This window comes from Syngnathus typhle, linkage group LG20 (genome assembly GCF_033458585.1).
Source record: "Syngnathus typhle isolate RoL2023-S1 ecotype Sweden linkage group LG20, RoL_Styp_1.0, whole genome shotgun sequence".
In the NCBI taxonomy this organism is placed as follows: domain Eukaryota; kingdom Metazoa; phylum Chordata; class Actinopteri; order Syngnathiformes; family Syngnathidae; genus Syngnathus; species Syngnathus typhle.
The window spans coordinates 2,032,245-2,055,370 of record NC_083757.1 but is presented as its reverse complement, the minus strand read 5'-3'; the positions used below and the strand labels follow the sequence as shown (position 1 = coordinate 2,055,370).

The 23,126-nt window shown below is 42.3% G+C and overlaps 6 protein-coding genes and 3 non-coding genes across 9 annotated transcripts; 8 read left to right on the top strand and 1 right to left on the bottom strand.

The window, feature by feature from the left end:
* Positions 1 to 50: 50 nt before the first annotated feature.
* nrm (nurim) lies at positions 51 to 1,911 on the top strand. Its single transcript, XM_061267663.1, has 4 exons — positions 51 to 252; positions 779 to 972; positions 1,045 to 1,221; positions 1,287 to 1,911. The coding sequence occupies exons 1-4, from the start codon at positions 96 to 98 to the stop codon at positions 1,599 to 1,601; spliced, it is 843 nt and encodes a 280-aa protein (XP_061123647.1). The 5' UTR covers positions 51 to 95; the 3' UTR covers positions 1,602 to 1,911.
* Positions 1,912 to 2,787: 876 nt separating this feature from the next.
* Positions 2,788 to 7,649, top strand: ppp1r18 (protein phosphatase 1, regulatory subunit 18). The gene is made up of 3 exons (XM_061267659.1): positions 2,788 to 5,878; positions 6,699 to 6,915; positions 6,995 to 7,649. Exons 1-3 carry the CDS (start codon positions 2,825 to 2,827, stop codon positions 7,012 to 7,014), a joined length of 3,291 nt encoding a protein of 1,096 aa, XP_061123643.1. The 5' UTR covers positions 2,788 to 2,824; the 3' UTR covers positions 7,015 to 7,649.
* A 107-nt stretch (positions 7,650 to 7,756) lies between these two features.
* cratb (carnitine O-acetyltransferase b) lies at positions 7,757 to 12,897 on the top strand. Its single transcript, XM_061267660.1, has 16 exons — positions 7,757 to 7,868; positions 8,053 to 8,138; positions 8,607 to 8,831; positions 8,965 to 9,083; positions 9,186 to 9,239; positions 9,929 to 10,094; positions 10,330 to 10,504; positions 10,588 to 10,678; positions 10,771 to 10,858; positions 10,940 to 11,040; positions 11,128 to 11,247; positions 11,426 to 11,548; positions 11,695 to 11,830; positions 11,895 to 11,957; positions 12,058 to 12,195; positions 12,324 to 12,897. The coding sequence occupies exons 2-16, from the start codon at positions 8,088 to 8,090 to the stop codon at positions 12,525 to 12,527; spliced, it is 1,854 nt and encodes a 617-aa protein (XP_061123644.1). The 5' UTR covers positions 7,757 to 7,868; positions 8,053 to 8,087; the 3' UTR covers positions 12,528 to 12,897.
* Positions 12,898 to 13,386: 489 nt separating this feature from the next.
* Positions 13,387 to 16,638, top strand: ppt2b (palmitoyl-protein thioesterase 2b). The gene is made up of 8 exons (XM_061267506.1): positions 13,387 to 13,812; positions 13,970 to 14,123; positions 14,509 to 14,604; positions 14,694 to 14,801; positions 14,880 to 14,963; positions 15,035 to 15,119; positions 15,260 to 15,314; positions 15,439 to 16,638. Exons 1-8 carry the CDS (start codon positions 13,624 to 13,626, stop codon positions 15,580 to 15,582), a joined length of 915 nt encoding a protein of 304 aa, XP_061123490.1. The 5' UTR covers positions 13,387 to 13,623; the 3' UTR covers positions 15,583 to 16,638.
* Positions 16,639 to 16,695: 57 nt separating this feature from the next.
* On the top strand, positions 16,696 to 18,904 carry rps5 (ribosomal protein S5). Its single transcript, XM_061267509.1, has 6 exons — positions 16,696 to 16,791; positions 17,425 to 17,528; positions 17,773 to 17,982; positions 18,244 to 18,372; positions 18,607 to 18,705; positions 18,797 to 18,904. Coding segments are annotated over exons 1-6 (612 nt in total). The 5' UTR covers positions 16,696 to 16,790; the 3' UTR covers positions 18,866 to 18,904.
* LOC133145038 (small nucleolar RNA SNORA3/SNORA45 family) lies at positions 17,565 to 17,696 on the top strand. The gene has a single exon (XR_009710810.1). It is a non-coding gene; the product is annotated as a small nucleolar RNA SNORA3/SNORA45 family (small nucleolar RNA).
* Positions 18,024 to 18,156, top strand: LOC133145039 (small nucleolar RNA SNORA3/SNORA45 family). Its single transcript, XR_009710811.1, has one exon. It is a non-coding gene; the product is annotated as a small nucleolar RNA SNORA3/SNORA45 family (small nucleolar RNA).
* Positions 18,403 to 18,532, top strand: LOC133145040 (small nucleolar RNA SNORA3/SNORA45 family). Its single transcript, XR_009710812.1, has one exon. It is a non-coding gene; the product is annotated as a small nucleolar RNA SNORA3/SNORA45 family (small nucleolar RNA).
* Positions 18,905 to 19,124: 220 nt separating the features above from the next.
* ddah2 (DDAH family member 2, ADMA-independent) lies at positions 19,125 to 22,406 on the bottom strand. The gene is made up of 6 exons (XM_061267507.1): positions 22,261 to 22,406; positions 20,824 to 21,125; positions 20,272 to 20,460; positions 19,854 to 19,973; positions 19,645 to 19,788; positions 19,125 to 19,578 (listed from the first exon to the last, which is right to left on the bottom strand). The coding sequence occupies exons 2-6, from the start codon at positions 21,121 to 21,123 to the stop codon at positions 19,459 to 19,461; spliced, it is 873 nt and encodes a 290-aa protein (XP_061123491.1). The 5' UTR covers positions 21,124 to 21,125; positions 22,261 to 22,406; the 3' UTR covers positions 19,125 to 19,458.
* Positions 22,407 to 23,126: the final 720 nt, after the last annotated feature.

Sequence of the window (23,126 nt, the reverse complement as noted above, 5' to 3'; positions counted from 1 at the left end):
TGTTGTTGTAGCGCCACCCCGTGGCGCTATTTGCAAATCACACACTTTGCCGTCCCGGAAGACAGCGCTGTGGAAATGAAGAAGATAAGACAGCGATGGAAATGGCGTCAGTCACTATCCGTGGCTGTGCTCTGTGCACGGTAACTTTGTTGAACTTTGCCTTTGTTTTTTTATCTGGTGCAGATTTTATTCGCTTCATATCATTCCGAGCCATCTACCATAACATCACCGGAGAGACGACACTTTGCCAAGGTAAAAAAAAACTTCCTCAAGTGTCACTGCCAAGCTGTCGGAAACTTTTACGAGTGTGCACAATTCACTTGTCACAATTAATTCACATTGGAGGTCAAATTAAAAATGTCGGAATGTTTCCCCTAGTAATCTGTGCCTCTGCTTACTCGATCAACATTCTATAAATGATTTAATAAATTATATTTTTAGATAATATGCAAAATTAGACATTGGATTTAAAAGACGCAAGTTGTTAGCAAACTAAATGGAATGATGTTGCAGTGATGCTGTAGCCTTGAAGAACATGCTCAGACTATTCTCTTTATGCATATAATACTGGTTTATTATAGTTAATCAATTTACATCACTGCCAAATTGCCACTATATTACAATACTTCCATGTAATGTATTATTGTGGCATAAATTAAATTATACTCATTATTTTTTTTAATGATTTAGATTATGAATAATTTGTGATGATAAGAGAATATTGCTGCTGTGACAACCTAATTTCCAATCCTTTTTTATTTTCTATTCCCCTTCTAAGACTCCATACCATGGTCAGAGGCACTACAAGATCGCTCTGTCCTCAAGTCTCTGGTCATGGATGCGGCTCTGCTGGCTCTTTTCACCGTGCAGCACAGTCTGCTTGCATGGCTGCCTGTCAAACAGGCCTGCCAGTCCATCCTGGGCTCCCTGAACAGGACTGCGTACTGTTTCACCACTGCACTGGCTCTGCAGGTCCTGCAGCTCACACTAAACTCAGCCATTGTAATTTGCTATTTGATTCAAGTCTTGTATTTCCACTGTTAGATCTTGATGCATTACTGGCAGCCTGTAACTGGCGCCCCCTGTCTATGGTCAGTGCGCCATGCACCTTGGAGCGTCTGGTTCCCTCTCCTCTGTTTCGCTGTGCACTTCTTTTGCTGGGCCATCATCTGCACCATCCTCATGATGTTTGACTACCCAGAACTTCTGGGCATTAAGCAGGTGATGTATCATTTGTATGACATTCAAATGGATAAATACCAAACAACGTGCCTCTTCTTGCATAGGTGTATTACCAATGTTTGGGGATGGGCGACCCGCTGTCCTACAAATCGTCCCAGGCCCAACGTTTCCTCTCTCACCTCCGCCATCCGGTGTGTCTGGAACTTGGCGTTGTGCTGTGGCTCCTGCCGGCTTTATCCTTGGACAGGCTGCTCCTGGCATTAACGATGTCAGTCTACCTGGCGTTGGCACACTCGCTGGACAAACAGGATTTAGCTTTCCTATGCGACCAGCTTAACTGCAAGTTTCAGCTCCTTACCGAGCCGCACCGGGCCAAAGCCCCAAGCGCCAGTCTTGACAGCAAGCACAAGGAGAAGTGAAAGTAATCATACTGCTGTGACCTAGAGCCAACTTAACATAAAACACTGTGGTTGAACTAACTGACGTCTCTCCTGGACTTGGAAGATCCTCCGCGATGTCTTCTTGATGTCTTAGTACGTTTGCTGAGGATGCAGTTACAAAATGTGATTACATTTCACCCAGAGAAACCAGAACAAATGTTTTTTTTCTTCCTCAATATGCATTTCTGAATGGTGATTGGTTAATGGTGATATAATAGGCTGTCATTTTTTGACTGTTTAATTTTGTCATTTTTTTATCATATATTAAAAGCTGCTGCTGACCTTTGAACCCTTGTTTGTTTTAAAAACATACCACCCTGTGGTTGTGTATTTTAATTCATTCTGCAGTCTTTTTAATAGCTAGTAACAAATGACCTTTTTTTGGTTTCAGTCCAGATCCTGATTGTTTCTGCAAGTTACTTCTTTAGCTCTGCCCCCCTCCTTGACCTCTTTGATCCTCAATCTCCTCCAATTAGACAGCGAGAAGAGACGTGTGTGTGTGCATGTGTTGGGGGGTAAGAGCCCCGGCCGGGCAGACGGCCGTGCTCTTTAAACGCCTTTCTTAGGTCTCACAATATGGTGCTTGCCACTTAACTCTACAGATGGAATTGAACGTAATTATCGGATTAGTGTCCTGGTCCTTGGAACCCGACAATATTTACTGTAGTCCAGTGATGGTGCCGTGCTTTGGTTCTCTGTTGACTCTGAGTGGGACTTAAAAGTAATTTGGTTGTTTATTTGGTGGGGGTGAAACTGCATATTTATTTTTTCGGAGAGCACGGCAAAGTGGATCCAGCACTTGTGCAAAAAACAAAGCAGGCTTCTTGTAAGTACCTTTCACAAGTGACTACTGTTATATTGATCATTTGATTGTATATGGAGAAAATAAATCCTGTTGTAAAAATAAAATGCTTCTTTGTACTGGTAGTTTGATTAGTGTCAAAAATAAATTCTTGTAGCAGTCCAAGAAGTGTTGAGATTAATTACAGGAGACGAAGCTTCTTGTATAACGCGGTGCAGTTCGACACAACAACAGCATTAAAAGTCTAAATTAAAACTGAGCATTTAAAATAAAATAATTTTTTTTAAATTTGTTTCCATGGTGATGATGTGAATCTCTTCGATTGAACTGAAATGAATTTCTCATTTCTGCAGCCCCCCCCCCCCCCCACACACAGGCCGAGACCTGCTGCGTTTCTGTTATGTCTGTCTCCTCTCTTCCGGAATGGAAGCAACTCCTCTTGGAGAGAAAGAGGCGAGAGGAAGAGGAACGAGAAAGGCGAGAAAAAGAAGAAGAGCAAAAGTTTGCCGACATGCCTGCCTGGAAGCGTGGGATTATTCAGCGGAGGAAAGCAAAGCAGGAAAAAGATATTCCCGTCCTGCCGTTGGATGCTCAACCATCTTCGGATCTACCGAGCGACACGGAGACCTCCGCCAACGTCAATCAGAGAAATGAACTCAGTCCAGAGCCGAGCCAATGGATGGATGCAGACCCCAAACTAGCGAGTCAGGTCTCTGTGGAAACCATCGTTCCGCTCCATGAAAACCCGTTTATACTCACGCAGAGTATGTGGAGGAGGAGCAAGGAAGGGGATGGAGGATACCAGGAGAGGGGCAATGACTCGGAGGTCAAAGAAAAGGACAAACTGACCCCTAGGGGTCACGATGGGGAGACGGGGAGAGGAAGAAAAATAGAACAGAAAATAGAGAGATTTCGAGATTTGAGTGAAGGAAGAGACAAGGAGAGGAGCAGAGATAGGAGTCAAGGGAGAGACAATAGCAAGGAGATTTGGAAAGAATCAGTCAGAGATGGCGCCAAGGAGAAGGAAGAAAACGAACGAGATCCAGCAAATTCATTTTCCCCGATGGTCCCTTGTCTTCGAACGATCCGCGCGGACAATATCATCATCATTGAACAGAATCGGAGAGGCAGTGATGAAATCAGAACAAAATGGCGGGAGTTGGAGGTGGAGCAGCCTGAGGAGGACTCGCAAGGAAAGAGAGGGATGAAGATGGACCTCAGGGAGATCCTGGCAGGGGGTGCCAGTGTGACAGAGATCCGAGCTTCTGATGTTCTAATCATAAAGCCCACAACTGGCTTGGAGGAACGCTCTTCGGGAGGGGGAGGAGCCAACCCCAATGAAAGACCAAGCGGCCCAGAAACAGTCATGAAGGACAGCTCGGATGACAACGTGTTTTCTGAACGCGGTGGGAGGGTTAGCCAGCTGCTCAGTAAATTCGGGGAGCTCCGTAAACCTCCATCCAGATCCAAAAGTTCAGATAATTTCCTTCGGCCCGGTCGGAGGAAAAATTCACAGGAAAACAATGAACAAACATCTGGCGTGTCCCTCAAAGGTGTGCCCAAACGTTCCTTTAGCTTCTCCGATAGGGTGGTGTGCGCTAAAGAAAATGGTTTGGATCCAGATGGATACTTTGAAAGGAAACGACTTCAGAGGATACATTCAGACAGAAGCGGGAAGGAAATCCCAGTCATGTGCAAAAAAGACAAGTACGGAAAGCAAAATGATGGGCAATTAGAAGGTCAGAGTCACACAATCCAGAAAAGATCCGATACAGGGATGGGATTCCAAAACAGGAGTGAAGTCAAAAAATTAGACCCAGTCGAAAGAAGGCCAACAGGTGATGAAGATAGAGAAGGTTTCACCACCGCTTCTGTAAAAAGCACCGAGGGAATTTCATTCGCTAGAAGAATCCCGATCCGGCAAGATGGAAAATCCAAGATGGCTGAAAGAGAGGCCGGCGCCGTTTCGGACAGAGGGACCGAATGGGAGCTTTTGTCCCATCACACAGAAGAACTCATCAGCAAAATCGAAAAAATCATCGACGATCCGCCTTACAGGAATGAAGCCCATGAAGTCGCCCCCAGATCTCCAAAAATGGGGAACTCTCCAGGTCCCTTAGAAATCCAGATCCCAAGGACCGTGTTTTATGTCGCCGAGGAGATGGCCAGAAAAAAAAAGGAAGGGAAAGACTCTGAAGAAGGAGTGGAGAGGAGGGATAGTTGGAGGCTCGGAAAACCCGTCAGCCGCATCGAGTCCTTGCGGGAGAAAATAAGACAAAAAGAGCAAGGACAAAATGGAGGTGAAAGTACCTGTGAGGAACCAGAAAAAGACAAAGAACACAAGAGGAGGACTGAAGCAGACACATCGGTTCAGACATCCGGGTCTGCCTTTGACATCACGCAGGAAGTCGACGTGTTGAAAAACTGCCCTCATCTTCCTGTTTCTGCTCTAGACTCACCCACAGCTGCTGGAGAGGAAGTCAGTAGCGGTTTCGAAAACGCTCCGTCCGAAGACCGCGACCAATGTCTTCAAAAATCCGATACTTTAAAAGATGCGGACCGACAAGTGACCCAACAAAGAAGCCAACGCCCGAGCCAGGAAGGAAACCAAGAGGACACAAAGGACAGTGACGTAAAAGTCAACGCATCATCCATCGAGCCTGGGCAAGCTCCTTCACCTTCACCGCCGCATCCCAACTCCTTAGCAGAAATGAGCCGGATCTACAACTTGGAAACGGTTGGTTCCAGATCAGGCTTGTGTTTAAGAGAAAGAAACGTGGACGTGTCATCGGTACATCTCATCAAGGTGAAGCCCCTCATCGATACACACAAAGGAGATGGTCAAGGTGAAGACGCCAGTGGACTTAAAACCATCCAACTTCAATTTGAGCAGTTTCAACTTAAAGAGCAGGAAGTGCTGACGTCTCAACATGTTTCCTCAAACTCTCCGTGTAAGGACAAAGAGGTCAAAGGATTCAGAAAGCATCAGACTGGTGAGATGGTTAAAGAAACATCAGAAATAAACCCCAAAGTGTGTCTCAGACGTGTTGGAGCTTCTCCAACATCTCAACTCAAACAACCCAACCCGATTAATAGCTCATACCACAAGAGCCAATCCCAGGATAAATCCGCAAAAGCCTCCGACGGTGCTCCAACTCCAGCTTCCTCGCCATGTTCCACATCTCCAGCTGCCTCTCCGGCACCATCACCGACATTCTTTACCATTCGCAGTGCCTCGAACCGAGGAGCCACCATTACAATCACCCCGAAAAAAAACACAGGAACGGCAAAAACAACCGATACTAAAATCCCCCAGGCCAGCCAACAAACCCAAACGGTATCGACTGAGTCCACAAAGAAGAAATATCCAGCGGTGGAGGATATCGAAGTGATTGGCGGATATCAAAACCTGGAGAAGTCATGTCTCGTTCGGAGCAAAGGGACACCTAAAAGGGTAAGTATACTGTAAAATCAATTATGTCATGGATGTAACCGGGTCAGCTATGAAAAAAAACTTTGTTAGCATAGCAATAGCATGTTCTGACAAATGTCTACTGGAATTATGTTTTTCTTTTGTTAAATGGAATCTCCTTTTGCTGGGAGAACATCCTTGTCCAACCTCCGAGACACACCTAAGCTGGTTAAAGCCTTAGCAAGCACGGCATGATGATTCTTAGCTGCAGGGATCTGCTTTGCTACTTTGTCAACTGTGAAAAAAAAAGTTTTATATTGAAAGTAAGTTGCACAATGATAATTGCCTGCCAAACAAATTCTTGTTTTGCAAATCCATGCTCGGCAACACATGGTGTTTTACGGTCTCGCTGAAGCTCCAAATGTTCTTTGCACGGTTTGTTCCATCACATTAAAACGTCTTCCTGTTTCCTTTGCACCGATTTTGCCGTTTGTACTGAGTCAGCTTGATTTATTTTGACTCAGGCTTAACCCCTCTGGGCTATAGCAGGGTGTGACGGCTTTGTCCTTTTCTTCATGCTTCTTCTATTTTTTTGTTTTTTTTTTGCAGTTTCGCTAGTTCTGCACATTGTTTTGTTTCGTTACATGAAATGTTCAAGCAACTATTCTTAGGTTGCATTACGTTGTCAGTTACCATTCCATTGAAGCCGTGTAAACATTCACTAACCTGATGAACTCTGCCAGTCCTCCACCCTGTGAGAAATAAGTCATTTGTTTGTTTTGTCAACCTGAGAATTTAACAATACTCGCTTTGTCACTTAAATTACAGGGATTCTTTTTCTATTTTTTAAAAATGTTCACAGGGGAAGGTGTGTTTTGATGAGGACAGGCTAGAGCAAGTGTGCGAGTACCCTTCTGAGACCTCCATGATGGTATCCACCCCTTACCCTCATGAAACGGGGACGCCCGAGACACCACAGGGAGAGGAACCCCAGGAGGACGAAGGAGAAGTGGACGGAGATGTCATGTCTAAGGGCCCAAGGAATTTGGGGACTGCATTTGGACGGAGTCTAAGAGTGGGTCGGTGTCACTCTTCTCAAAAATCAGTAACTAAAATACAATTTTGAAACTCACATTATTTTCCTCTTATCTTTTCCAGATGAGTCGTGCCCTCGGTAAATGCCTGGCCCAAAAAAAAGCCCGTGCGATGCAATCAGGTGTTTTCATGAGGTTTTGGAATGTTTCAATAGATGTGTTGGAATGAGTATTCTCACTTGTACAGTTTGGTTTCTTCCTGTTGTTGATAGCAGAATTCAATAGAATTTTTTTAGAGGTCTAATATGAATTTATGGCACATAATGTCAAAGTTCACCAGCTGGTTTTGGTGCTCGGTGGCAAAAGATCACTTCTCTATGCAATTGACGACAATTGTCTTATTCTGTCGTCGATATATTTGATAGAACTTTAATTTGTGGTAGAAAGTCATTCCGTGATGTCTGTGTCAATTGAGTGCCTTTATATACTGAACCCCCACACAAATGATATGCAAATTAGTTGACATGTAGTATGTATTGGATAAAAAAGAGGTGACTGTTGTTTTTAAATGTTGTAATAGTGGAAGAAGACAACAAATTTCACAACTGCTGTCAGAGTATTGGCTGTGTATTATTTACACAAAGTATTTGGAATTCTTTGTTTGTAAATCAACATTGTTGGGTTGGTGAGATATGCGTAAAGTCTGTACAGAACTCCACAAATTATTTTTATCTTTGAAATGGCTTGCTTGAAAAAATGTAATAAATATTTCAAACAATTGTTTCCATTGTTTTTTTTCCTTCTTCCGGTGAAAGCGCGACACACCGTGGAGGAATGCGGTACTGCGGCTAGTTTTTCTTTTCTTTTTTTTTTAAATATCCGTTGACGGAAACTACTTTGACGTCAACACGTGTGCAGACTTGTCTTGAGAGTTCGCTGCAGTACGTGAGGCGTTGCATGCATACTCCTGCTTCCGAAATAACAACGACGCCGAGTGGGTAGGTCCGGTGTTGTTCTTTTTCTCTCTTTTCAACTGGACTTGTTCGATGAAGACTATTTTGCACATCCTCGATGGAGCACGGCTCACTTTTTATTATCTGAACCCTCAACGACTTTGCTAAAAGGTGCGGGGGGTTCAGTAGGCCGAGGAGATTTTGCTCATGTGCTAAACACGTCTGACAGATGCAAAGGCGACTGCGGGCGTGATTGGAAGAAACATGATTTCCAGCAAAATCCAACCTGGAGCGTGGAGACAATGGCTCACGCGTGTAAGTATTTATTCATGGTTTTGCCTTTGTGTGTTCGTGAATATGCATGCGGTGTGTGTTTAAATAAGTCTGCAGTCTTGAATTAACAGTGTTTTTTTTTTTTTTGCAGCAGCAGGTCTGTATTTATTTCTTTTTTTTTTTAGCGGACAAATGAGCCAGATATTTTTTATTTTTTTTTAATAATAGTCTTGGAAATAATTTGAATATAATTAATGGCCCAGACATGATGCTTAAAGCCGATTTAGCTGAAAGTAAATTTTCATTTATAGTCCTAGAATGTAAAAACGCCATGTTGGGGTACACAAACTCATCGAATATACAAAAATGGTACACAGATTCATAAAGTATAAAGAAATATAACCTTACTGAATAAAAGTATTGTATTAATTTCATTATTCCTTGTGAAATAATTCAAATTCGACTCACTTGCTTGGAAGAAAAACACCAACTGTTTCACTTTTCCTCCAGGTGACATCCAGGCAGGAGCTGAGCATGTCCACTTTCGTGCCCCCGCAGCCAGTGCCTCCTCTGAGTCAAACCTTACAAGCCTACATGAGGAGCCTGGAGCCCCTCATACCTCCTGAAGAGCTTACTCACACCCGCAGGGTGATGCGGGAGTTCTCTAGGCGTGGTGGTCTTGGTGCGGAGCTTCAGAAGGGCCTGGAAAGGAGGGCCAGAAACACAGAAAACTGGGTGTGTCTTTTGGTTTTATCTCACTGGGCAACCTGACACGTGTTGCTGATTTATGTATTGGTAAAGCACAAAAAATCCTCCGGAAGGGCTCGAGCAGCCAATTATAAATATTTTTTGTATATGTCCCCTGTAGATCACAGACTGGTGGGTCCAATGGGCCTACTTGGAAAGTCGATTGCCATTGCCTGTGCATTCCAACCCTGCTATTTCTCTTCCCAGGCGAGATTACAATGGCTGGAGGAGCCAACTTTTGTGCGTAAACACTCACTGGACTCCTCACAGCATTGCTAAACTCCTTACGAAAAAAAATGGAGTGCGTTGCAAAATAATTAGTCGATTGTTATTTCTTCTCAGGTTTGCTTCCAAGCTGATTGTAGCGGTACTTGAATTTAAAGCCAGACTTGACGCGTAAGTTGCTGTCCTATATATTGAAATGATTGCTTGATGTTTTGAAAAGTGGATGTGATCATATTTTTCATATTTCTAAGTGCACTGTAGTCAAGCACACTCAGACTGCAGTAATCCTCTAATTACATTTGCTATTTGCGTGTGCTGACCTTCAGCCCCGTTGGCATGGCCTTGTATTCCTTTGCGGTATGATGTTAATCTGTGTCTAAATATACATGGCCATTTGTAATGGTATCAATGTCAAGAATATATTAGTGTTTTTTTTTTTTACAAGCTCTGTGGAATATGAGCTCTTTGTTTACGAAGACAAGTCATGCGTTGCCGTGGTTTCCCCCGCCCCCACCTCTCTTTTCACATGCAAACGTAAAACACACTCAACCTGTGTGCATATTTCAATAACTCATTTTGACAGCTATAGTATGAAAAACAATAATTTTACAACACTTGCGTTTACGTCAGCAGGAGTTCGAAGAGTGAATCTCCCGTTAAAAAAAAGTTAGGTTGAAGTAACTATTAATGAATAATTTTGCCTTAAAATTGTTCATGGAATTAAACAATTATTTTCCATTTTAACATCCTAGATCATTATCCATTCATAGTTTTTGCAACTTGGTTTTTTTTTTTTTTTCCCCCATTTAGTCATACAAAATGTGCATAGTCAGCAAATCATAATACTGTTTGTGTGTTAGTGGCCGGCTGGCGTTAGAGTACATGCGAGGCAGGCCTCTGTGCATGGAACTCTACCCGCTCCTCTTCTCCTCATGTCGCATCCCGGGCCCCAAACACGACTACGTCGCTCACCATGGGACCTCCCGACGGTCCCCAACGCACATCACTGTGGTCAGAAACTATCAGGTCAGAAAAGTTGCATCTCATAATTTGCTCGTTGTGTTTTGTTCAATTAAAATAGGAACCTTGAGCTATTTACTATTTATAGTAGGAAGGAAGTAAAGGATTTCAAATATTTTCCCCCTCTCATGGTTCTTTCCTGCCGTGTCAACATCGGAACACAGCATTTCTGAAAATACACAAACATCGGTGAGAAGGTTAAAAAAAAAAAAAAACACCGACCATTTTCTCCTGGTTCTAGTTTTTCCAGCTGGAGGTGTACAACAGTGACGGGTCCCGACTGACGGAAAGCCAGATTCACGGGCAGCTGCTGAGGATCAGGTCTCAGTCCTGGAAGACGGATAAAGAGCCGATGGGCATCCTGACTAGCGACCATCGCCACACGTGGGGCCAGGCCTACAATCGCCTTCTCAGAGGTAGAACAACTTTTTATTTCATTGACCTATTTTTCATTCTTTCCCTTGAAACAATACGCTCACTAAAAGCATTTGTCACCCAGATAAATTAAATCGGGAATCAGTGCGGGCAATCGAGAGGGGACTTTTCTCATTATGTCTGGATTCGCCAGTTATGAGGATATCAGATGAAAAGTATGACCACACACACACACACACACACACACACTCAATTATACATGGGCTAAGTACCTTCTGAATGAACATGCTGCAAATTTGATCAACAGATATGCCAGCCGCAAAGCAGCCCAGGTCCTGCACGGAGGCGGGACCTTCTCCAATAGTGGCAACCGTTGGTTTGACAAAACTCTACAGGTGAGTGACCAAGCTGCTTACTTCTGAGAAAAGCAAAAGTTCAAAACACTGCTTTGGTGTTACCTTTGCTTGTTTGTACAGTTTGTGATCGGCGAGGACGGCTCTTGGGGTCTTCTGTATGAACAAGCCACAGCCGAAGGTCCTCCCATAGCGACTCTGCTGGATTATGTCCTGCGTCACTGGTGAGATACATGATATATTTTTTTGTCATTTATTCATATTTGCGTATTTATATTTTCATATGAATGAGCAATTTTTATTATTTGCAGTGAAGAACCAGACTCACGGAGGTCACCACTGGTTCCTCTTCCAATGCCCAAGAAGCTTTACTTTAATATAGACCGAGAAATCAAGAGAGACATTGAGAATGCCAAGCAGAACCTTGATATGTAAGTTGCATAACTTGGATCGCAATTGTTTGCAAAGTGTTGATAAGATAAAATCTGGCTCTGCATTGTCAGCCTGCTTTTGTTTTCAATTTTAGATGATGCTGTGCTGGTTTGAGGAAAGTTTGCAGGGAAAGGTCACATTAAAAAAATACTCAATTTACCATAATGTTGTTTCCAGACTGATCAATGACCTGGATGTGAATGTATTCAACTTTAAAAAGTTTGGCAAAGACCTCCCCAAGCGGCACAAATTGAGTCCCAACTCCTTCATCCAGTTGGCGCTGCAGCTGGCCTACTACAGGTAAAGACATTTGTCAACAACTTGTGTTTATTTACTAAATGATACAATAAAATAATTTTAGGGTTTGATCATTGACAAGAAAATGCCGAAAGACTGTCGATTAAAGTACACGAGCGGTTTTGTTTGTCTCCCGTGTGTGTCGGCAGAGTTCACGGCGACGTCTGCGCCACTTGCGACATTGCCTCTCAGAGGATGTTTCGCAAAGGAAGAACCGAATACATCCGCTCGCCTTCTAACGAGATGCTTAAATTCATCCTCGCCTTTGTCGATCCATCCGTATCGGTGAGCAGACACACATGATTGATCGTGAGGGGGTTATTTTATTCTAATGAGGACATTTTTGCAGCGGGAGGTCAAGCTCCAGCTGCTGACACAAGGCATTGATGCCTACTCAGCTCTGACTGACCAGGTAAGCCAGCTATTTAAAATATTTGTCTGACTTATGAGTGTCCCAAGTTTTGGGGTTTAGTACGTGTTAAGCAATAATTCCATATTTGAATTCTATGCAGGTACTTAAAGGACATGGCATAGACCGACATCTGCTTGGGCTTAAGTTGCAGGCCATCGAAGAGGGATTGAGCGTTCCCAAAATCTTCATGGATACTGCCTTTGGCCTGGCAACTCATTGGAAACTCCGAACTGGGCAGGTGTGGGCGTTTTATTTGTACAATTTTTGGTCAATAATTTGCTTTTGCAGATCTTATTTTCACTGTGAATGCTTGTCATTCAATATCGCAGGATTTTGAAACTTTTCTAATCAAATTTTTCCTTTCAGGTGCCTGCAAACACAGACAGTGTAATGTGTTTTGGTCCCCTGGTACCTGATGGTTACGCAATATGTTACAACCCACAGTCCGACCATGTCCACTTTTCTATAACTGCTTTCAACTGCTGTGATGAAACAAATGCAGAAAAGCTGGGCGTTGCCGTGCGGGACACTCTGTGCCAACTGCACGACCTATTGGAGCCTACTGTGTAGAGCTGCAGCAGGCTAAGCGTACTCCAAGTTTCACTCCTCAAATGTACAAAATTGTTTATGAAGGGCTCCTTGTGGATGTTTTTTCTTTTTTTTTTTTCTTTTCTCCATTGTTCATTCACAGGTGGACACATTAACACTTCAGCATCAATCATGGACAAAAAGCGTTTGTATATACAGTATAATTAATTGTCACCATCATTAAGTTTTGTAGGTTACTTGGTGTGATTGTGAAGGACCAAAATATGGGGGGGAAAAAATGTCGATGGTAACAGTTGAAGTTGCTTGAATTAATTGAATGTGGCCCGATTTGTTGGGCATGTATGCGCACAACTTGCTGGTTGGTAATAAAGTTCCTCTAATTGCTCACTGACTATGTGGTCTTTGTTTGTTTCTATTCTCATAAATTTGTCGTATCTCATGCTTTTTTTTTCTTTTGATCAGCCTCTGTGTTGTTACGTAAATATTGATTGTGGATTAAAGAAATCCCCCATTGATTATTAATCTATAAAATAGTTGACTAAAGTTTCTTTACAATATTTGAATTAAGTTTATTTATTTCTCAAAGCAAAACAAGTCAAAAAGCATGGTGAAGTCAAATATATCAAAATCTAATTCTTGACAGTGGTAAGCATTCTAAGCGTTCTTGTAAGTGTTCTTCAGAAACGCAGAATATAATTTTGACATACTACTTCATTTATAGTATGTTTGAACAGTTTTGTGGAAGCTTTTATGCTGAATTAAATTACATTTTGTTCACTTAAACGTCTTTTGATCTAAAGTTTTAAGGCTCTAAAACGCATGTACATCTGTGACGTGTGAAAACAGGAAGTGACGTAATCTCTAACGTGACGTTTGAATAAAGACCGGAACAAATACACCACTTCACGTTTGCTCGGCTGCAAGACTTGTTTACTACCGCGTCGCTATTAAAGGGATTAATTTCTAATATGTTTGTTAAAAAACTATGTGCAAGTCTTGCCGTATTAATCAGGGATGACGGTGCAGGCAATGGAGCGAATTTTAACTTTTGTTTTTAAATTATTTAACACATCTCTGTTTTAATAGAGCACAGTTTTGTCGACTATTTATTACTAAAATGAAGAGCTTGGCGACAGACTCGATCATCCGAAGAAGGGAGAACAGCATCGGGATAACCAGCCTATTATGGTCGCTTCTCGGTGCGTGTTTATGGACAGTCGCAGTTGCTTATAAGCCGGTGATCATCGTGCACGGCTTGTTCGACAGCTCGGGAGATTTTGAAAACCTCCAGGGCTTCATTCATGAGGTATGGGTGGATCGATGATGTTTGGTATATTATGATCGGCAGTTTCTAAAACACAATCTGCAGTTTGAGTTCACTTTGAGTAAACATATGCAGCTCTGACGTCACGACATATCTACTGTATTCTTCAACGAGTTGTAAAAGCTTTAATATGTTTCAGGCTCATCCCGGAACAAATGTGACAGTGATTGACTTGTTTGATCGAGGTTCCAGCCTGCAGCCCATGTGGAAGCAGGTCGAGGGTTTCAAAACGGCCATTTACCCTATCATGCAAAACTCCGCTGAGGGAGTTCATTTTATCTGCTACTCTCAAGGTGTGTATGTGCAGCTCATTTTAGATGATAAAAACATGTTCTGTAGTTACAGTGATATATAAAAGCTGACCTTTGGATGACCATATTCCGTTAATTGTAAGTGCTGATTTGCACAATAGGAAGTGGTAAGAAAACTATTCTTGGAATTCCCCATGAAGCATTCTCAATTTCAGTTCATATTGACATTTCTTAAATGTAAAGCTTATCAGGTTTTCCCTGTGCATGTTTGTTCTTCTTACTGTGTATTGACACAGAGTAAGGTCAGACCAGCATGTTTAGAAACTTAGGTCACAAAATATATTAATTCTTTTTTTGTGTCAGTCTTCTATTCTTTAAAAATATGTCAAACCTGGCAAGGAAAATATTGGGTTTGATTTTCTTTCAGGTGGACTGATTTGCAGAGGAATCTTGTCCACTCTGCCAGATCACAACGTGCACTCATTCATCTCGCTGTCCTCACCTCAGGCCGGACAATACGGCGGTAAGTTCCTTCTTAAAAGTTTGACGTACATGCTGAGTGACTAGTTACTACTCCAACTCATCAATCAATCCTGCTTTTTGTTTTCGCAGATACCGATTACTTGAAGTACCTGTTTCCTCAGTTTGTCAAGTCCAACTTGTACCATCTCTGTTATACTTCCATAGGCCAGAGGGTATCTATCTGCAACTATTGGAACGGTGCGATTTAAACAATACCTTTTCCGTGCATGCTCATCGTCAAATTCAGGCTGAGAAATTAATCTTCTATTCCTTCAGACCCCCACCACAGGGACATGTACACCAACAGCAGTGATTATCTGGCTCTCCTCAACAGCGACAGACCTAATCCGAATTCAACAGGTCAGCAAATAACTTATCTTCAAACTCATTCTTCTGTATAAAAAAAAAAGAAAGCATTTTGCATCTCTCAGAATGGAAGAAAAACTTTTTGAGACTTGACAAGCTGGTGCTAGTCGGAGGACCCGACGATGGAGTCATCACTCCCTGGCAGTCGAGGTGAGTCATTACTTCTGCTTTTAATGTCAAAGTGAAGTACTATAGAATACTGTAGTTTTTTTCCCCTTTTGCATGTGAATGAACAGATGACACCCATGTGATGTTTACACACATTCTGTGTTCTGCTCTTATATTTTTAGTCAGTTTGGATTCTTTGATGACAATGAGACTGTTGTTGAGATGCAACATCAAGGCGTGAGTACAATCTAACATTGAGATCCCCCCCCCCCCCCCCCCCCCACTGTTATTTTTTCATATCTCACTATCGCGATTTAGTATTAACCCAGAAGAAGTAAAACTGTATTTTTTTTTTATGCAGATCTACTTAAAGGATATCTTTGGTCTGAAGACGCTGGCGACTCGTGGCGACCTGATCTTGTGTTCGATTCCTTACGTCCAACATGTCTGGTGGCATTCAAATGAAACTGTATTCCATGTTTGCATGGAAAAGTGGCTGGTTTAGAATAGCAAAAAAAACATTTTGCAGTCTAACAGCAACCATGTTGTTATTCTGAGATGATACTGTTTTTTTTTTCATTGCGTGGAAGACGCTGAAGGCACAGAGAACTGACATTAACTGTAAATTGCAAATGCTTCCATTAATGTATTGGTTTCCCAGCATTTAAGCTATTCCCTAGGACCACAGTTTATTTGTAGCAAATCCAGAAAGTATTGCTGAGTACATTCTTTCATCAGGAAGTCATTATTCTCCCGTGTGATAGTTTTGGATTATATAGTAGGTTAAAGTGACACTACAGTGCCTAAGTGATGTTGTCATCTTGTGCCATTGCCTTACTCCTATTTAATGCAGTATTTTTTACATGTGTTGTCATGGTTTCCCATGTTTTCTGCTCATTAACCACAGCTAGTATATTATGAATAGTTTTCGTAGATGGCGCCTTAAATTTTCCTCTCATGCCTCAAGTGTTACATGTCCCATACCGCAAGTGCTGAGATAACCTGCCTGTTGTGTTAGTGCTAAACCGGAAGGATCGAGACTTTAAATTGATAGTCAGGGAGTTTTATGGGAATACATCCTCGTCCTTCATTGTTCACATGCCACTTTTTACCTTTGCCCATACAAGTGAGTCAGCCTTTATTTGTGTGTCCATCTTGCAAGGGATTTGATTCACAGAAATGTTCTGCAGTTTTTAAGAAGGATAATATTTTTTGTTATTGCTGGATCTGAAGGGACTTGTATTAAACTTCTTTGGGGAATTAACTGAATTAAAAGAGGGAAAGGCTTCACAGAAAAGGGAAGAAGAGATTTATTTGAAGCTTTTAATTGTCATTTTGTTGGAAGATTTTGCATTCTATGTATTATATGCCTATACAAACTCATTTACCTAACTTTAGTATGGTTTGAAGGGATGTCATTTCATGTTCTTTGCCTCTACAAGGTTAAAACTTGTACTTTTTAAAATTCTGAATGGATACAGCTATTTTGACAATGTCCTAAGATTTCTAGTGACAAATCAAGTGTTAAATGTCTTTCCTCAATAAAACGTTTTAAACATGACCTGCGATTCCCATTAGTATATATGAAAACGACATTTCCCATCATGCATCACCTACCGGAAGTACGTGTCAATCCAAACGGATATGTCCAAGCAGCGCCGCATGTAGGCCCTTTTCCGTCTCTGAGAAGTGCGCTCCAGACCTTCGGACACCAGTGAGTAAAATATACATTATTAGTTGCCTTTTCGAGTACACAAAACAAATATTGCGGCGTCAATAGATACAACATTGACTCGCGGTCTCCCCAAAAGTTGAGATAAGCATAGTAATTTATTAGGATGTGGTATTTTCCCATGAAAGATTTTTGGCCCTGCATAACAATGCTAAGCGCTAGCATGTTGCTACATTTTAGCCCATGTGGAAGCTAGCTAACAAGCGGCTAACTACGCTTAACTTTGAATTCTCTACTGATCTTACGTATCTACTGTTATTGTTGCCGAGCTGCTGAGTCCCTCTTTTCAAATTCGTAGAAAAGCGTATGGTGTGGCTTGATTTAGAGTCGGTTAATGGCTAACGTGTTGCGAGGCGCGTCAAAGAAGGCCCTCCATAGGAAATACATTCATCCGTGACTCTTAACTTACAAGTTCAACTATTTGCAGCGCCTTAAAGTGATTAAACTGTCATGCGTCATATATCCCGCTAGAGTAATACCTGATTATTCAGATAAGTTATCAAATTCTTAGTTTTGACTCTCTGCAAGCTTCAAACAGTTCTCCAAATGGCTTTTGCACTTGCAAATCCACACGAACCAAAGTACTGCAAAATTAAATCAATTTACCGTCCACAGTGGCTGAATGGGAGACTGCACCAGCAGTGGCTGAGAGTCCTGAGATCAAGCTGTTTGGCAAGTGGAGCACCGATGATGTCCAGATCAATGACATCTCCCTGCAGGTAGGTGCTGCCTCGACTTAACATTTTGGTTATCAAAGCGAGGCTAGAGTCACGCCTCGACATTGCTCGTTGTCCAGGTGTGCTAGAGTGCTCGCAGAGGAAAAATCTTTGCATATTCATTGGCTGATGTCTCCAGTGGCTCAGCCAATCACCAGCTTAGATACATGACCTTTCTAATAGGCACCTTATATGCTGACAAATCATAGATTCTTAACTATTGTTGAATTCCCGTTTTGGGTTGCAGGACTACATTGCCGTGAAGGAGAAGTACGCCAAGTACCTGCCGCACTCTGGTGGCCGTTATGCCGCCAAGCGTTTCCGCAAGGCCCAGTGCCCTATCGTGGAGCGTCTGACCAACTCCATGATGATGCACGGCCGCAACAATGGCAAGAAGCTGATGACCGTGCGCATTGTCAAGCACGCCTTTGAGATCATCCACTTGCTGACTGGGGAGGTGCAGTAACATCAAGTTTACTTTCAAGAACATCCCTGGAGAGCGAGGCTAGAGTCACGCCCTGACATTGTGCCGTTGTCCTGGTGTGCTAGAGTGCTCGCAGAGGAAAGGTCTCTGCTAATTCATTGGCTGTCATCATTTGTTGCTCAGTCAATCACCAGCCTAGACACATGACCTGTCAAATAATTCTTGTAATCAACTTTTGGCATCTAACTTGAGCTTAATTTGCATGACTTCATTTGGATGGTCCTATTGTTGTAGAATCCCCTCCAAGTGTTGGTGAACGCCATCATCAACAGTGGACCCCGCGAGGACTCCACCCGTATTGGCCGCGCCGGTACAGTCAGGAGGCAGGCTGTGGATGTGTCGCCCCTCCGTAGAGTCAACCAGGTGACAAAATTGTTCATGTAATGTCACTTTCACGAGGCTAGAGTCACACCTTGGCATTGTTGCCTTGGCGTGCTAAAGTGCTCGCAGATTAAGAATGTCGGTATTTATTCATTGGCTGTAGTCTGTAGTGGTCCAGCCAATCACCAAATCTGACACATCACATTGCTGTCGTTTGTGGAGCCATGTTTGCTCCCACTGGATGCTTTTATAGTAATTTGTGACATTATGTTGCAGGCTATTTGGCTGCTGTGCACAGGCGCAAGAGAAGCTGCTTTCAGGAACATCAAGACTATTGCAGAGTGCCTGGCTGATGAGCTTATCAATGCTGCCAAGGTCTGTTGATGGCGGAGAATTTAACTTTACCTTGAATGCAGTGGTTCAAATGCGCCTTTGATTAAGTTTTTTTTTTTTTTTCCCCCCTCAGGGTTCATCTAATTCTTACGCCATCAAAAAGAAAGACGAGTTGGAGAGAGTTGCCAAGTCCAACCGTTAAATGTTCAAATAAGTCAATAAATTTGAGTACATCACTTCACTTTTTGTTGTGTTCAGGTCTTATTCTTAATTAGAATGCAAAACAATAGTTATACAAAACTGATTTGCAATTCCCAGTGTGTCAAGCTAAGAGCAACATTCATTACAAATATCTAAAATTGAGCAAAGGTAAATTATATTATTGCTTCTAATTTTTGGGAAGTGTTAGAATTTTTCTAACATAAGACATGCTTTGAATCATGTTGGAGTTCAGCCTAAAGTGATTTTCACCAGACATTTTAATAAATGCACCTTTACAAATCACATTCAATACAAAAGTTGTAGCAAAGTGTACAAAAGCTTCATTTGGCTATTGTGACCCCCACTCCCCCTGTAGCTAAAAACAACCAAAGCATTTAACTGCATTCCTACAACACTGCAAAGCACAAAATGTTTTTCATCCAGAACATCTTAGTAGTTAACAGATGTAAATCATGCAGGTTGCACTGCGAACAGTTAACATTTTGGTCATTAACATTCTGTGAGGACACCCACCCACCTACCTACCTCAGAGTGACAGCACTGAGGGATCCAAAACGCACATAGGTTTGACAATCAGAAATATTTGTGCTTCTTATTAACAAGGAGGCAAAGCGAGGACAGAGAAGCTTCCAGCTTGGCGATCTCGCTGCAAGCTGTAGGCAAGAAGGTGCAATCCTGCAGCTTCTGGAACGCCTGAACACAAGGAGAACTATTTCATTATGGCTACGAGACTTTCAGTAACATGAATTCTTGACTTACAGCCACACTGTCGGGACATTCTTCCACTGGCCTGTGGAGCAGGAAATCCTTCTTGGAAGGCCCATTTATGTAAATGCAGTTAGCTGCAGATTGCTCAGGCACAGTGAGAACCTCATAGTGGTGGTCGGTCAGCTGTTCCATCATCTGGCCACGCATAAAAAAAAACGAATAACAATCGCATAATGCACGACATATGAAAAGACACCCACCCGCAGTGTCTTCTTGGCCCCGTCGCTGTTGCTGATGATGATGGTGTTGGCTCCACCCATCGAGCAGATGTTTTTCAGTCGAACCCCGCCGCAGACTGGCACGGTGGACACGGAAAAGTCCTGAACGCATACAGCGGAAAACCTTTTGCTATGCACTGCTGCGTAACTGCCATGGCACGAGAACCGGGCGTTACTAAAACAATCGGCAACGCCTGCTCAAGTGACTCATTTGGGATCCCCAAGTATGCAAACAGCTGCTTTTGGGTCCGCATATAAAATCATTCCTCACTATAGCCGCATTTAGCAATATGTACAAACATTTCTAAATAAAAAGTTTGATTTTTTTTTAAATTTATTAGAGGCTTAAAAATCTTCAAAATGAGTTAGTCGCCATAGTCCACTTTTTTTTTCTTCTTACCCGAAATGTGTCCGCCAGCTTTTTGGCTCCCTTGATATTGGTGTGGGAGGAGATGCCGACAAAGAACTCCTTCCCTGTGAAGAGGATGTCGCTGCCCTCTAGCGTGGCCCCCTCGGAGTCCCCCGCGGTGCCGTCCATCTCCTCGATGGTCAGGTTGAGCTCGGCCAGCACCTTGCGTACCGCCTCCGCCTTCCAAAGACAAACGGAGAATGATCAGTCACGGGAGGTTTAGTTCAAATAGTTTATTGTTACACCGCACTTCAATTTGGCAATGGTCCAAAGATTGTGATTTTTTTTTTTAAGTTCACTTGTCAAGTTGTGTTCACATGATAGCACAGCTGCAAGCTTCTGAATGCTTTCCTTGTTGGGCTTGTCAAGGAAAAGGATGATTTCACTTGCAGATCCATTAGTTCCGCAATAAAAAATGTTTACCCCTTCATGCTTCCTGAATTGCTAGCTCCGCCCCCTCAAGTTGACCACTGTGACAAAAGAATGTCAAATGCCCTCTTGGTTTTTAGTAACCTCTTGCTAAAACAATTTCTGCACGTTCACCTCACTGCGCCTCTGCTGGCTGAAGGGCCTGGTGATGAGCGCCGTGTCACCATGGATCACCGCCACGTCCTCTACCTTCCAGCTCATGGGCAGCTCCGGGTCGGGAGGGATCTCGATCAGCTGCAAGCCCACCTTCTGCCTCAGCGCCCCCGTCAGGCAGCCGAACTGACGCTGGGCCTTGGCCAGGTCCACTGAGACATCCTTGTTCTCACCATTGTCTCCCACCACCTTTCCAAAGTTCTCCGAGATGCCTCGCACCACCGCGTGGGTGAACTGGCCGTACGGGCACATGTTTGCCATCTCTGTGGAGCAGAGGAAGAGACCTCAAACAAATGCCAAGAGGAGGAACAACGTCTTTACTGTTGTGTTGGCGTTGGAGTGAACTGGGACAAAGTGCAGACACTTTCTACCTCTTAATAGATAGTGCATTCTTAGAAAATATGGACCATATATAGTAAAAAAAAAAAAAGCCTTACTACATATAAATAAAAAAAGCCATACTATACATGGTCATTTTTTAAATGAAAAAAGCCTTACTATACAGAGTCACTTTTTTTAATAAAACAAACTACACGGTATATATAGTAATTCTTTATTATTATTATTTTTTTTAAAAACAGCCTTACTATACATGTTAAGTTTTTTTTAAAAGTCTTACTATACATGTTTTTTTTTTAAATAATAAAAAGCCTTACTATACATTTTATATACACATATATTCATATATAAAAACATTTTAGAGGAGCCACAAGATAGTCGCCTAGGAGAGAAGTCATCTGGTGGAGTTTTTCATTGGCTGCCACTAAACTACATAACTTTTGGGCGACACACATTAGGACTACAACTAGCAGACAATTGCCCTATAATATAGAATAAATGCATTTAAACTCAAACCCAAACACTCAACTATAGAGTGAATCGACCAAAATGAAAGACATTTTCACAATAGTTAGTTTGTCCTAATTAACTAAACAAAATATTTTGCATCACTTTTTGTCCATATAGTACTTTAGTTTTTATGATGTGTGAATAAAAAAGGGTTTCCGATTTAGATTAATCTTGATGACGACTGGGTTATTGTTCTTGACGCAATAAGTGAGAATTATCAGTATAAGCATCATCAATGTCCAGAAGACTTTTGTATACATTTCGCTTTAGAAAAACTTTTGTCACCTAAACCTCATGCCTACGAAACATACAGTGCAGGTTCAAGTTAAACAACTAAACAGACTAATTTTACCTATCAACCTAACAAAAGATGCGTTTAATAAACTGTTTGCGCTCATTTGTTGTGGTCTTAGTTTTGCGCCGGTGCAGGCAATCCGCAATCTAGTGCGACGCCCAACTCTTATGCTTTCACGTTGCAACCTTTAAATTCCCCTATGGAAAATTATAGAAAAAACTAACAAGCAAAGCCATAAAAGTAATCCTCCTTACCACTTCAAAGCGCTGAGGTGAGACGCTCAGCCACGTTCGCCACTGTTGGATGGATTTCCCCAACAGGACCGTTTCCCGTTATCCTGCTTTTCACTCCTGTCCACCCGCCCCCCTCTGCGTTGAACCGTGCTACTTCCTTGTAATCACTTCAAAATAAAACAATATATTTGCACTTCACAGAAGCTACTCTTTCGATTTCCATTGAAATACGACGTCTTTGCTGTCACAAAAGTAATTTCACGGCGTGTATGTAACCAATTTGAACGCGTCAAGCTAATGATGAAATTTGACGTATCGTTTCCGGTTTGGTAATTGACGTGTATTCTGACATAATTTACGATCTGAAATAATTGGTAATTGCAGATCAATCGAACGTCCACAAGAAATATTTCTGATTATTATATTCTCTATCTATTTATATTTACATTTATATACTGATATCCCTCCTTGTATACTAACGCCTGTTTATCAGGAGCAGTCATCTCTTTTTGTCCTTGATATGACAAAAAATAATCTTTTAAGCTTTTCCCAAATGGGTCAAATGGTGCTGTTGGGTAAACATGTTGCACCGTTACAGACTGTGAAAGGGGAGGGGCACTGTTACATGTCACTTTTAATAACAAACACATGAACGACTACACTATTTGGCCAAAATTGCATCTAGACAGTCGTGGTACTACTTTTATGATTTATGCAGCCCTGCAACATTCTTTTCTGACTCTCTGAGTTACTGTAGACAGCACAAACACATAAATCAGAAGTGAAGTGGTAGAAAAAAACAAAGGAGTGGAATTGCAAAGGGGAATGAGTGAGTTGGGGGGGGGGTGAAAGATGGTAAGTAGAGGGCACAGACAGGATTAAAGAAC